Source organism: Ammodytes marinus, assembly GCF_949987685.1.
Source record: "Ammodytes marinus genome assembly, chromosome: 20".
Classification (NCBI taxonomy): domain Eukaryota; kingdom Metazoa; phylum Chordata; class Actinopteri; order Uranoscopiformes; family Ammodytidae; genus Ammodytes; species Ammodytes marinus.
In genome coordinates, this window is record NC_137224.1 from 4,135,159 (window position 1) to 4,149,283 (window position 14,125).

Here is a 14,125-nt window from a genome sequence, read left to right on the forward strand (position 1 = left end):
GATATTCAGTGTTAGACTGTTCCACACATTGGGAGCAGCCGCATCAAAAGCTGTATCACCTCTGATATTAAGCCTGCACCTTGGAACACTTACTTCTCTTTCTTTGATCATTCCCCTCCCTCCTTCCATTCTTTTTCTCTCTTTCTTTCTTTATTTCTGCCTTCCTTTAGTTTTTAAAGTTCTCTCTTTTCTTTTCTTTATACTTTATTGTAGGAGCAAAAAATAGGTTATCATCCTACTGTTATCGTTTCACATTTACAGCATCCTAAAAATTTTCTTTTTACATATTTTGTGCTAAGAAATTAAACAAAAGGTTCTCTTTCTGCCATCTAATCCTGTCTGTATGTCGTCCCCTCTGAGGTCTAGTGAGGACACAGGGTGGCTGCTCCTTCGTTCCCTTATTCAACATCAGCCAGTCTCTTCTTCCATCCCCTTAAAACTGTAACTGTGTTTGTTTAATGTCACCGCGGTTCATTAAGGTCGTCTCTCCTCTCTGTCCCCATGTCCCCCGATGAGCTCACTCTAGCTGTACAAACATCTCACCAACTACAGCTTCAAGATACAAATTACATTTTTAACATTACATGCAATTGAATTGGTACATGTCTTCTTTGTTTATGGGGAGTATCATTGTAATAAGATTTAAAACAGGTTGTTCAGTTCTTGACTAAAACAGTGGCCTTTGTAAAACAAATAAGCTCCTTCATCACCTCCTAAAATGTACTTCTGACAGAGACCTTGAGGGTAGCAGACTAATTTGTTTTTTAAACGTGTGTGTGTGTGTGTGTGTGTTTTGCAGATAAAGTACCATGAAGAATTTGAGAAGAGCAGGATTCGAAGTGATGCCCCTCCTCCTGAAAATAGACAAGGTAACGCACATCGCTACACCTTCTGAGACATACTACTCTGTATATTGTTTATTGACTGTATGTTTATTGTCTTTTGTGTGTGTGTGTGTGTGTGTGTGTGTGTGTGTGTGTGTGTGTGTGTGTGTGTGTGTGTGTGTGTGTGTGTAGACTCTGAACAGCAGCCTCCCAACCCTGAGAGATTCAGTCAGCCAGTCGGACAAGTGCGTCCTGCTGTTGCAGCACCACCTAGTGGAGGGGTAAGGCCAATGCATTTAAAAAAAAAATGGCCAAAAGTATGTGGACATCAACACTGCATCTACTCCTGTATGTGTGATTATTTAGCATTTAATGTCAAGTTCAACCTCACCAAATTGGATAAAGTAAGTAGCTTGAAGATTACTTTAAACTGGAACTAAGGGACATAATTCAAGTTATAATCAACAGACCCACACCACAAGTATAAAAGCTTAAGATAGGGGCGTCCACATACTTTTGGCCACATAGTTTTGCATGTATTTGTGCCCGGCTATTTTTATAGCTTTTTAACTGTATTTCCCTTTACAATGTGTTTAGTGTATTTATTTATTTGTATTTAGTATGTCTAATAATAGTTGTAGCTATTTAGTTTAACTTCATACAGACTTGTGTACAAATTGTGTTTATGTGCTGTAGGTGTCTGCCAGCTGCCAGTGTAGTCGCTACATGTTCTTTTGCAGTTAACAGTATGTTGCACAACCCAGTAGGGAAATCCAATGCAAATGTATCCGTTTGGACTTTAGACTGTATAGCCTTTTTGTTAGGTGTGTGTGTGTGTGTGTGTAAAAACCTATCTGTTTATTTCCACTCACACAGAAGCGCTACCAGGCGATGTACAGCTACACTGCAGCAGACGCAGACGAGGTTTCTCTGCAGGAGGGCGATCTGATCTCAGATGTGGAGCCCATAGACGAGGGCTGGGTGTTCGGATGCAACCAACGCACAGGGCAGCGCGGCCTCTTGCCAGCCAACTACGTCCGGCCCGCGTGAATCAAAAACACATCGATACCAGCTACCACCAACAATCAGGCTTCTTGAACAAAATTGAATTTTTTGAAATATCCCATATTTTTCCTAAGTATTTTTTTAATGTAAAGGGAAAAAGGTTATGGTTGTGGGTCCTTGAAAGATAAAATTAATGAAAGTGAGATTTCCCTTTAAGAACAATCAAACTTGACATGAAATGGTTGTATAGTATGTTAGTTACCACAACCATGAAATAAACTCACAATATAGGATATTACATACAAAGTTTCCTACAATATTTCACATGTATAACTTTTTTTTTTTTTTTATATCTTTGTCAGGTAACATTTACCTTTATTATGTACATGTCCCTGATGCTGTCAAGTCATTGTAAGATTTCTTAACCAAAGACTTAATTAGTTCACATTTTCTTAAAAACCCACTTAACTGAACTTTGCTGTGATACTGAATGATTTAATCATGTAAGCTGATTTGATTAAAAAGGTGGAATATTTAATTTGTCTGTTAAATGTGTTTTATTGTTAAGGAAACAATTCGTCATGCTTTTCACACACACGAATAAGATAATGAAATTATAGCCAACACCACGGTAATATACAATATAACAATATCTTTATTGAAAAACAGATTGCACATTAAATCACTGCATGGAGTAAAATATTACTTAATCTTAACTTTAAAATAAGGCAGAAAAAAACAAGCTTTATTTACATATCACATTTAAGTTTAAAACATTAGCACCATGTCTTTCTTCTTTAAATCATTAAACAATGTCCTGACGCAAAGAATAACAGTTTTGTAATAATCAACTGGCTCAGAATCTATAAAAACAAACAGTCTCTTTTCAAGCTGTGGGAACGGGATTTAGGACAGAGAAAAAGTTAACTCGCTTCTCGATTTTGCTGCGTAGCTTTGACGGCAGCCACGTCAGCTGCTTCGTAAACAGCCCTGGGTTTCTTCCTATGAAGTCTTCACACAATCTAGAGAGGAATGAAAAATAACGCTTGTTTAGAAGCCCCAGGATTACTTTAAAATGTAGCCCTGCTCCAACCAGAACGGTTGATATATTTTTTTTTACGTTTAATTTTCATGTCATCATTTTCAAGTCCCATTTCATGTGTTTGATAGCAAAGTTACCAATCTCCTTGATTTCAGACATTTTGCCATGTGCTTGGATCCTTTCAAACATCATTTCTATACATCCTCAAAACAATGGAGGCATTTGTAAAACAGAATTCTATGTTTTGTGTGCGTTTACCCAAAACACCCTCTGGGGTCAAGGATTCTAGAGAACACTCGTCAAAATCAGTCTCCTCACCATCTGCTGCCTGTACGTACTGTGTGTGTGTGTGTGTGTGTGTGTGTGCGCTGAGAAAGCCTATTATTTTCAATAATTGACTAACAAATTTGATAAGCATTCTTCAGACTGCACCTTGAATCTACCTATAACCTAGTTTCCAACTGGGCTTAGAGAAGATATGAAAAGCCTTCATTTGTCAAAAAGCATTGTTTTCATATCACCCAATACAATCATTTTTAATTTTCATCTAAAAACAAGCCACAGCCTTTTGCCTAAACCTATTAGAACACCCATGTGACCCGTTGTATGTGAACTGGTCCCGGGCCAAACACAGTTGTGGTATAAATAGCTCAAACAGCCTCTGTGGACTTTGTTAAAACTGCCTAATCATGTGTGAATTGTGACGACATGCAAATTAGCCCTCACATGCTGCCAGTGTACACAATGTGCAGCAGTCACAACAAAGTGCAGGCGACCAACCACAAACACAACAGACAAGAATTAGCACAAAGTTTCCTCATAGCAGCTTTAAATAACCTGACTTCTTATAGCAAGGTTACGGAATAAATGCTCAAACGGCTTGCTATAGTAGCCTGAGAAAGTCACTGTCCCGGCAATGATAGGAGACTCGTAGATGATATTCTTATTATTATGAATGAACAAGGGAAAGTTGGACATACCTGTAGAGGGAGTATGGCTCAGTCTGGAACATGAACACGTCTCGGCAGTGATTATCCGTTGGAGTCCTTAGAACAGCCACCTGATCAGACCATTGAAAATACATTACATGAGGACAATGAATGGCAGAATAAATACTGGAAGGTTTCAAAGTTTTAAGCCACTAAAAATTGGTGGGAAAAGGGTATTTTGTGAATTAAAAAACAGAAAAATGTGTTTGAAAGCATTGGTTTTTAGCCACGTTAGCAGCATGTGTCTATGGTAAATAATGTAAGCACGTCCATCACTTTCCACAAAGTTATTAAAAGAAATTCTAGATGAGGCCGTCATGTTGATAAGAGGATACATCCTACCGACTAGTAGCGCCACCACAAGGTTATCATTTTATATTAAGATTATAAAAGATTTGCCATTAGATCTGGTTTGGACATTCACTTGACCCTTAAACAGGTTACTTTGGGTGAGTCAGAGAAGTGAACATTTTCGAAGGTATATTCTCATAACTGAATAAACAAGCATTCCTCACAGGGAAATGTGATCCCTGGAAGTTGGAAAGCTTTCTGAAAAGTTACTGTGTCACCGTTGTTTACAGCAGGAGGGCCGACAGTTTGGTAAACTAGCCATACAATTGGTTCCAGGTTCCTTTTATGATGATAGAATTATTCAATACTAAGAATCACATGTAGAGAAAATATGTTTTGTAAACCAACTGCAGGCTCTGCAAATGTAAAGAACCCCCCCCCCCCCCTCCGAATCTGCATAGTGCACCTTTAAATCATTGTCTCAAGGTTTCAACCTGTACGATTATCAAGTTGACTTTATCCAATACTTTGGTTAACCATCAAATACCTACAAACTAGGTCAGAACAGAATAAATAAAATACACGTTTCTGTACAGCTCTATTGTGAAATCAATACCACATACACGTCATGCTTTGAGTCCTTAATCCACTTACGAGTTATTTATGCAACACTTCACTTAAACAGAGCTATTTTTGATTCAATTGACAAATTACACCAGTTAAAAACACAGACGGAGTTAAGGGGATTAAAGGCATAATGCTGCAAATGTTTGCACAATCTTAAAAAAAAAAGGGAATGAGATTAACATTGCACACACTAAAATAGCCTGCTGTTGATCTAAAAACAACTCACAACTAAACAGTTTAGAGTACAGAAGGGACAAATAAAGAAGGTTTTGCCATGGCTTACCGAGTCCATAAGGATGCACATGTTGCTGCTTCCCCCGAAGACAACGACATCATTGTCTTTTCCCAGACAGGCCGTGTGCCCCACCCTGAGGAAGATGAGACATCAGGAAGTAAATCAAGAAAAAGAAAAAAATTGCAATCTTGATTTCACACTTGGCCTAAATCAATTATTTCAGGTTTAAAAAAAAAAAAAAGGTGGAGTCAGTGGTTCTGGAGAAGAAAAACTATTCTGTGCACACAGTACGGACAGTTAGCGGGTAATGAGGATATATTCACAAAAAGCAAACAGTCTCCACAATCGATAACTCCACCTTTAATACAGACACTGTTAAAGCTGGAATAAGAGCTTTTTTCCACATATTAACATCAACAGGAAACTTTACTGTGAGCACAAACAAACACTTTAATGAACTCCAAAGCCACTGACCTGGGCTTGTCCTTGTGTGGGTGTTTCACTTTGGTCCACTCTTTCCGTTGCGTGTCAAACTGCCAGGCGTCATCTGCAAGAAACAGGCAAAAGATTCAGGTTTCTTGAGAAAATTAACCACTTAAAAAATTATACATTGTTACATTGAATATAAAATATGAAGCCTATATGTACAGATATACAAGCATAAGTATGTCCAAATAGCATACATACTGCGTGTTATCTATGTACTTTTTATGTGCAGTATGTACTGGATCAAGGCATGAGAGGGCAATACTTCTTCTGTGACCAATACTCACTGAGTGTATTTCCGTCTGTGCCGAGGCCTCCGTACACAAACAGCGAGTGATCTGATACGGCCGTCATGGTGAACATAGAGCGGCCAAGAGGGGAGCAGGAGGACGACAGGTCACTGGACACACACACACACACACACACAGTAAATCATCTAGAAGTCAAACCTATAATTTAAAAAAAAATTCACAACTACTGTATGCTTGAAAGACTGAAGGAAGTTTTACAATTGAGTCCATGTCCAGGTGTCAAGGTCCAAGCAGAACAGGTCCAACTCGGCCGTTTCCTGCAAACATGGACAATGCTTTAAAAATCAATTTCAAAAATCAATACACTATTCAGTCAGTCAGTGCAGGCACAATCAATGACATATTTAATGGAAGGGGGGGGGTTACCTTTTGATTTCATTTACAAATGGATAAATGTATGAATTTAATGGTCAAAATGGGTATCCTTGATGAAAAATATTTGAGCGATCCAACATATTAATTTAGAAAACTTCCCAAACCAATCACAGGGATATGTCGTTTGTGATCGTTGCTCTTTTAACTGAACAAAATATACGTCCTTATTTACCTTTAACATGTGGGTGTGCATGTGTGTACATACAGTACCATGTATATACAGTATATCATCATGGGAAAAACATTTCTTTAGGGACGTCATAACAGGAAAGGGATGTTGAAACAGGAAAAAGGCATTCCCCATAACTGTTACTACAAAGTTGTCAGCAAACCATTGTCTGAAATAGATTTGTATGTCTTTCTGAAGATTTCACAAGATTTGAAGGGCAAACACTGCGGTCCATAAGTATACATCATCATGTGATCACTGACGTCAAGCCCCACTCACCGCTCCACCAGAGATGTAACCTTTGTTCCCCAGGAGAGCGCTCGCATGGCCGGCTCTTGGGCTAGGAACAGGACCCTGGATATGACAACGAAAAAAAACGTAATTATCGTTTTGTCGCTTTAAATCCCCACTATATAGCACAGAAAAAGGGTGAAATTGAATACCAGTTAAGACCGGTTTTACTCACCCGAGTCTCCGGCATGCTCCATGTGGCGCTGTGCGTGTCAAAAACGTTGACTTCGTTGTTCCAGCCCCAGCACCTGAATAACGTGTTTCCGATTGTTGTCTATATGACAAGATAGGAATGTGATTACCAAAACCAATGAAGCTGTTGATCTAAAAAGATAACAATTATGTGGTTTCATTCAACATAGATTAGTTTTGCTGTTAAAATATAATTAAAATGTACTGTATTTATTATAAATATATTTTTTTTTACCCAGGACATCTCTTCCACGACGAAGCTCATGGATGATGTGTTTCGTACCTCCCCTATGGTTTTACACCCATATCCACCGAAGTAAATTAATCTGCATCAAGAAATAAACAAAATACCATTATTCATATGAAATTATATAAAAAAAAGGGCCAAAGTGGTAAAGAAATATGAATTTGATAAAAAGTAAAAATATTTGGAGAAAAAGCAGAGATTTTGAAACTGTCTTAGTAAACAAAAGAGTATCCCCTAGGAGGGAGATAAATGGAGCAAAGGTAACCGAGTCGAAAAAAGCCTTAGGCGACAGCATCCATTGCTGAAATATGCCCATGCAATCCAATCAACCTCTAAACATGACACCTTTTCTACCAGGGGCCCTACTCACATGTCAAACTACAGAAAAATGTAAACGGATATGAAAAATCTGTTTAAATCCACTGTAGATATGTAAATGTGTATTTTAAATGAGCAGTTAATACAGTATAGTAAAAACCTATAGCCATGTTGAGGATGTGAACAGTCAGCTGCTGAGACTCATTCATAGCCGTTTGTATGCACTGTGTACAGCTCTTCTTCAGGTGCAGTGTGACCTCCCACCCACACACACACACACACAGGAATGACTCATCTCACACACACAGGGCTGACCTGTCTCTGTGCACCCAGCAGCTGTTTTTGTTTCGAGGCGAGGGCGTGGTTCCGTTGGTGTCCATCACTCTCTTCCAGGTGAAGTGCTGCTCTGTGAGGTCCACGCTGAACATCTACAGAAACACCAGTTATAAACATTAGGTCAGGGAGCAGTCATGTTGATCATTAAAAAAGGTGAAGTAAGCGGTTTATTTATGTTAATATAAGTGTAAAATCGCTCTTTATTCATACAGCGATCACTTACATAATGTGCGCGTTTCATAAAGCCAATCTCTCAGTCAGCTGCTTTGCATGTAATCGACGAATAAACTTATTGTAGTATCCCGAAATTTTTATCCAAATCAGAAGAGAGAACGCTACAAACCGACACTCGTCTCACTCATATATAGTATATACACTCCATGGTCTCACTGCCGGTGCACGCCAGAGCAACAGATGGGTGAATGTGTATGTGCCTACAATGGTGGAGCAGGTAAAAATCCTTCCCAATGTCTGTTTTGATGGTTTTTAATCATGTTTTATCACACTTATGGATCTGAGATGATGCTAGATAACTTGCTGCTTGAAGACCGCAGTGCATTAATGTGGTGACGTAGGGACGAGCGAGGGGACTGCTAACTGCAGTAACTGACAGGAAGTTAGCTAAAAGAACCATTCCGCTTACAGCACCTTTAAGAGATTTAAAAGGCTGAATGTGTACATTTCAGAAATTCCTTCTCAATAGCAACGCAAGTGGCGGTAAAGTTAGCTGCCTACAGTTGATGTGTGCCCTCACTAAGTCAATGCTCAAGAGCTCATCCAATGGACTTTTGCGGAAAAATTCGACCTGATTCCTTTTGAAATGGGTGTACTTCATGTTTTAGGCACTGGAGAAAGTCAAATATTTCAAGTTACATCTCTACCCATGATTCACCCAAATGAAATGTATAATGTTAACCGTTTAGTTAATGTGGTAGTGGACCTTTGAAGAAATATAATCCTTAGTTGCTTTTTAGTTCACACCCTGAGGTTTGTCATAATTACTACAACAAGCTCAATTATAAAACTATGTGCCTCCTATAATCAGGCATACCTAACACATCCATAGGCCAATACGCCCCCACACGTTTTTCTGTGCTGCTTTCATCTCCTTATCTAGTCTTCACAGCTTAGAAACGCCCGTTGATGACATAACGATTCTCCAAAAAAAAAAAAATGTGGTTCCTGTTGAGAGCCAGCTTTTTGGGGTCCTGAAACAATTTATTATTAATATGAATTATGTCTTAGAACAGGTGCCTTGCTTTGAGAACCAGCATTGTATGCTAAACCACATTAAACAATGCATCTGGTTCGTCCAATGTAAATGTCAAATTAAAAATCAACTTATTAATTAAAAGGTAGGCAGAGACTGGCTCTAGTATGGGAGCTGAAAGATGGACTGACCTGGTTTGTGTAGCTGACAGAGTCACATCCTGCAAAGATGTAGAGTTTTCCATTCACATGCGCGCCGCAGAAACCTGTTAGGTCTGGGGGTTTGTCCCCTGTGATCTCCCTCCGCTCCCTGTCGCACAAAAACAATAACAGAAAGGTGTTGACAAACGGACAGCTGAGCACTACTAAATGTAAACAGCATTAGGGAGAGTTTACTTTGGTTTCAATAAAACACAAACTGTTTGCACGTGGCTGAACTGAAGAGTGTAGTTTTTCTGTCAAATTCTACCTTGTTCTTTAAAGTTAAAGTGTGTCACTTCTGTTGCCTCTATGAGGAATTCTGAGTTATAACAACAACAACGTCAGCGTATCTACATGAGATAAGCCGTCGGTGATCGTTTACGGATTGTATTCCTTCTGCTGTACGTCCAGGTTTTTTCTTCGCAGTAGAAAAAAAAACTGAAACATTTCTTGGGCGCTTCTTGAGCACCTGCGCCAGTGGGGGCGACACCAGTTTGTAAACGCTGCCATACTGAGAAATACAGATAGTTTTGTGGAGCTGAAAGGCTTAATCAACTTTGTGTCAACTCGTTTGTCAATGGCTTGAATATAACCAAAATTAATTTAAATGAAAAAGTTACGCACGATAGCTTGAAGTTGGTAGAGTCTCCATCCTTTTTGGACCCACTTTTAGAGGAGCTTTATCAAACGAACACTCAGTAGGCCACAGCTTTTTAAATGTCAAGACGACACACACAAGTTCAAAAAACAGATGTCCTTCTTGCTCTTACCACGTCCCGCTGTGTAAATCACAGAGCCATATCTCATCGCTGGGCAACACAACGTCCCCTCCGGCAACCACCTATGAGGAAATGGAGATAAGGGTCATGTTTGCAAACGCATTGTACTCATTACAAACTTTTATCAGCTCAATAAAGACAATGAAAAAGACAAAATGGCTTTTAAGATTGGCTGACCACAAACATCAAAATTCTGACTCTAAAAGGCTGACGTAGGATGTGATTTTACATGGTATAATCCCAGTACAAACTGCATATGGATTTTGTTTTGCACTTATAGCTACAGCAATCAGGATGCAACAAGATACCGTCTGAGAAATGTGGTTCTTGTTCAAACAGGTTCTAGCAGTCAACGTGTCACAAAAAGATCCCTGAGGTCTGATGCCATTAAAATCGTTTATGAGAACATTTTTGCAACAAAAAAATTATGCACAGATATGAATTTAGCAGCTAGTTTATTATAAGGTAAACCTAATAAAATGTATTGCAATCCCGCAATAAATCCTGGTAATAAAGTATTGTTCTGTTTGGGGAATTAAGAAATGAGGGCCATTGTAAAGGCTGTATAGTTTATAGTGAGTTGTGTTACACTGTGGTTGTGTCAACAACATTGTGTCCAAAAGAGTAGACAAAATATGAAAAATCATTTTAAAAACAACAAAATACTAAATGAGCAGAAGGTTGAATCAACACCTCTCTGAATGTATAATCTTCATAGAAATAAATGTGAATTGTGAATGACCAAATTAAAATCTCATATAAGTGTAAAGCATACATCTGCTTACTTTATGCTCCTCATGCCTGGAATAAACTCCCAGGATATCTGAGGTTGGCAAGACATTCAGTCTTTTGGAGTCAGGTTTTAAAACCTTCCTGTTCAACAGGGCTTCTTCAAAATTATAGTAGTATACTACATTTGTTTTTGTTTAGTTCTCATTAGAATACTGCAAATACACAGTCAAAGAAAACTGCAACAGAAAAAGAAAATGTTAAATTGACAGATTTTAAAAACTATGACATAGGCCTACACTCACATGGATTACTTCTATGACAACAGGATAAATACTTGGAGGCAAATTAAGTAGTACCAATATAGTTTACTATAGGCCTATGTTTTGCTTTTTGTTAATTATTATACTTCTCTTTATATATTTACACTTTTAATCGTCTAACTTGTCATGCGTTTTCTTTTGTTCATTTTAACTGAAGTAGGCTAACATTGTTATTTGTTTTGTATGATTAACTCTGTAAAGCACTTTGAATTGCATCAGTGTATCAATTGTTCAATGGCCTACCAATTGCCAACAACTAAATGAAAATCAAACAGGTTTTTTCAGCCTATTATTAGACAAACAAAAGTGCATTCATTAATATTGGAGTAACTTCAAGGAACGTGAAACCTAAAAGGGCAATTAGGACTTGACACGAAAGGCGTGTTTGTCTCGTTCGCCCTGTGGGCTACTAACTACCTGTGCACGCAGCTCGCTCCATTCTTACCTGGTAACCTCCCCAGACATAGAGCGCGTTGTTGTCAATGAACGCCGTGTGGCTGCTCCTGTTCAGCCGGCTCTCCGCAGCAGCATCTCCCTCCACCCCAATCATCATCCACCTCGATACAAATGAACTCTCCAGTTTCTTACGCTGATTCTGACGACAGGGCCGACCAATAACTACGGTACTCAAATAAAAACAAACTAAAATGGTCGTTACCACCAGCGAGTGGGAACGGGGCAGGAATGCTGCTGCTGTTGTGGCGGCGGCGGTGGCACGGGGGATCAGGGACCTAGTAGCTGTGACCTGCCGCACAGAGAAAAGCCGACTGGAGGATTGCAGGCTTTGCGGAACGTGTTTTACAGGCTCGCCTCTCTCTCGGCGCGCTGTCCTTGTTGTTTACTCCTCCTCCTCCTCCCATCTGTTGTTATTATGCAAGTTCACCTCCAACCACAAGTGCACCACCGCTTAACCAATTAAGCCAACCACCTCAAATTAAGAGTGTGCATGCCTGGACCTTTATATTTAGGCCATTATCTGGACAGTTTACCTGCTTTTTTTGATGCATTTGTTCTGTTTTACAATGTCAGCAGTTTACATGAAGGACAGGGAGATATAAACAAGAGCAAATTAAGGAGATGGACAGGTGTAACCAATGAAGTTAAAACTGAGTGAATAATGTTTTTGTGACGTAGCTCGTTGTCTCGTGCCTGCTGGGTTAATGACGATCATCATGTGATTAGTAGCACCTGTGCTTTAGACAACAAGTAGGCTACTTTTACTCAAGTACTGCACACAAGAACACATTCAAGGTGTGTTGCATTGTTCTATTGGACCATGCTTTTGCTTCTTTTTTTGTAAGGTTTTATTCAGTCCCTGTGTGTTAGTTAGGGACCACAATGGAAAAAAGCCTGACTGCTTTTTTGTGTTTTTATCCCTGGCTTTTTATGTATTTAAATTTGTTACGGAGTGATGTTCTTGTTTTTATATATGATATGGTCAAAATAAAATCAATCAATCACTTGAGTTATGTGTTATAAAGTGTTTTTTTTAATTTTTTTTTTTTTTTTCTTGTGAGTTGCCTTTTTCCTGTGTATGAAAGTATTATATCAATAAAGTTTGATTCGGCTTGAACTTTACTTGACTATTTACATTTTATGCAACTTTATGCATTTACTTGTATGGTTAACGATACAGACCAATGTTGATGAACACAATAAAATACAGCTTAACTGAACTAAGTTTGCACAAAAACTGCCAGCTAAAGCGTGCAACTGCTGCAAGTTAAGATGCTATATTTTTTAATCAACTTTTAAAGTTAATCTAAATGTGTTAATGTCATAATGCATAAATGCAATCTTACTGTGAGGATGAGGAAAACGTAATCAGAGAACTCATTTTATTACTATATGTCAGATACTCACTGCTGCCAGTTAAACGCATGTATTATAGAAGAAAATTCACAAGTGTAACTTATATTTTAGGGTCTCTAGGGTCCCCTGTAAATGACAGTAATCATCACTGACAGTCCTGTAATGCAAGAAAAAAGGCCCATAGACAACAGTGCCTGTGGTGCATATAGTGTAAAAATATAACTTGAACCATGTAGCATAGAGTAACACACCAACATTTATTTCATAATTATTATTTATACATTCATACATAAGAAATGAGCTAATGTAAAAAAGTAGAAACCAGGATACAGTACTGCAGTAAGTGATATGCATATCTCAAATGTCAAGGATTTTTTTTTGTTCACTGCAGATTCTGTAAATAATATAAATCTGAAGTTATGTGTTAATTCTGTGAGTTCAATTCTCCATCAGAGTCAAATTCTGAAGAGATGAAAATAATATGAAAAAATAAAATGTCTGGTTTGTAAGTGACTCTGTGTGCTAGAGAATATTGCAACTAAAGTAGATTTAACAGTCAGAGCTAAGTGCAACATTTGCCAAGAGTGTTTTTTTCACTCAAGCATCGCATTGAAATCCAAATAAATTCCCCAAAATTAAAGAAATTAAAACATTTTCAGCCACACATCAATGATTTATTAACTGTATAACAAGCAGCATGGTATATTTTTAACCAAATATATATTTTTTTTATTTTCCCCTCCGATCCATAAATTGTGTATAAACGTGAATTTATTTACTAAAAGAAACATTCCACAACATGATCAGTATCTAATAATGTAATGCTTCATCATATGATTATGGCAAATTAAAAAATACTAAAATAAAAACAGCTAGGTGATCATTTTCTGCCCTGATTTAAAGACACATGCCAAGAAGAAAATAGTGTACAGCTTAAATTAAAGAGAAGGCACAAATCAAAATCGGTTAAAGGGATACTTCACCCATACGGAACAGGCGTTCTATCATTATAAAATCACTATAATAATATAATGAATGAGGTTTTTCTTCCCTCAGTCTTCCCTTGGCCCAGCTGTCCTGTTAATCCTAGCCCTTGGAAAATGTAGGGTTAAGGCTCATTTATGCTCCAATTCCGTGCGTAAATAGAGACGTACGTTTACAACTTAATATCCGTCACTGCCCTCATACTTCCATGCGTCCTTTATGTTGGAATCAACATTTAACAAATCAACCATTAGTGGGCAGCAGCGCCGCTCAGAGTGTGAATGTCGATAGTTAGCCTGCTATCGGTGTATGAATGTGTGTGTGAATGGTAACGTGGGAAAGGAAAACAG

The 14,125-nt window shown here is 38.3% G+C and overlaps 2 protein-coding genes across 3 annotated transcripts in view; one reads left to right on the forward strand and one right to left on the reverse strand.

Moving 5' to 3' along the window:
• LOC307266756 (LIM and SH3 domain protein 1-like) overlaps positions 1–2,287 on the forward strand; it is a 9,306-nt gene extending 7,019 nt beyond the window's left edge. For both annotated transcript variants that reach the window (XM_080048858.1, XM_080048859.1), the window contains 3 exons: positions 800–869; positions 1,017–1,105; positions 1,701–2,287. In XM_080048858.1, coding sequence (XP_079904984.1) covers positions 800–869; positions 1,017–1,105; positions 1,701–1,874 — 333 coding nt within the window. In that variant the 3' untranslated portion in view covers positions 1,875–2,287. The remainder of the gene's footprint in view (positions 1–799; positions 870–1,016; positions 1,106–1,700) is intronic.
• A 383-nt stretch (positions 2,288–2,670) lies between these two features.
• LOC307266813 (kelch domain-containing protein 1-like) lies at positions 2,671–11,596 on the reverse strand. The gene is made up of 13 exons (XM_080048921.1): positions 11,425–11,596; positions 9,919–9,989; positions 9,140–9,257; positions 7,718–7,830; positions 7,073–7,163; positions 6,821–6,919; positions 6,634–6,708; positions 6,009–6,067; positions 5,787–5,899; positions 5,488–5,560; positions 5,062–5,146; positions 3,852–3,931; positions 2,671–2,851 (listed from the first exon to the last, which is right to left on the reverse strand). The coding sequence occupies exons 1-13, from the start codon at positions 11,530–11,532 to the stop codon at positions 2,716–2,718; spliced, it is 1,221 nt and encodes a 406-aa protein (XP_079905047.1). The 5' UTR covers positions 11,533–11,596; the 3' UTR covers positions 2,671–2,715.
• Between the last annotated feature and the right edge of the window lie 2,529 nt (positions 11,597–14,125).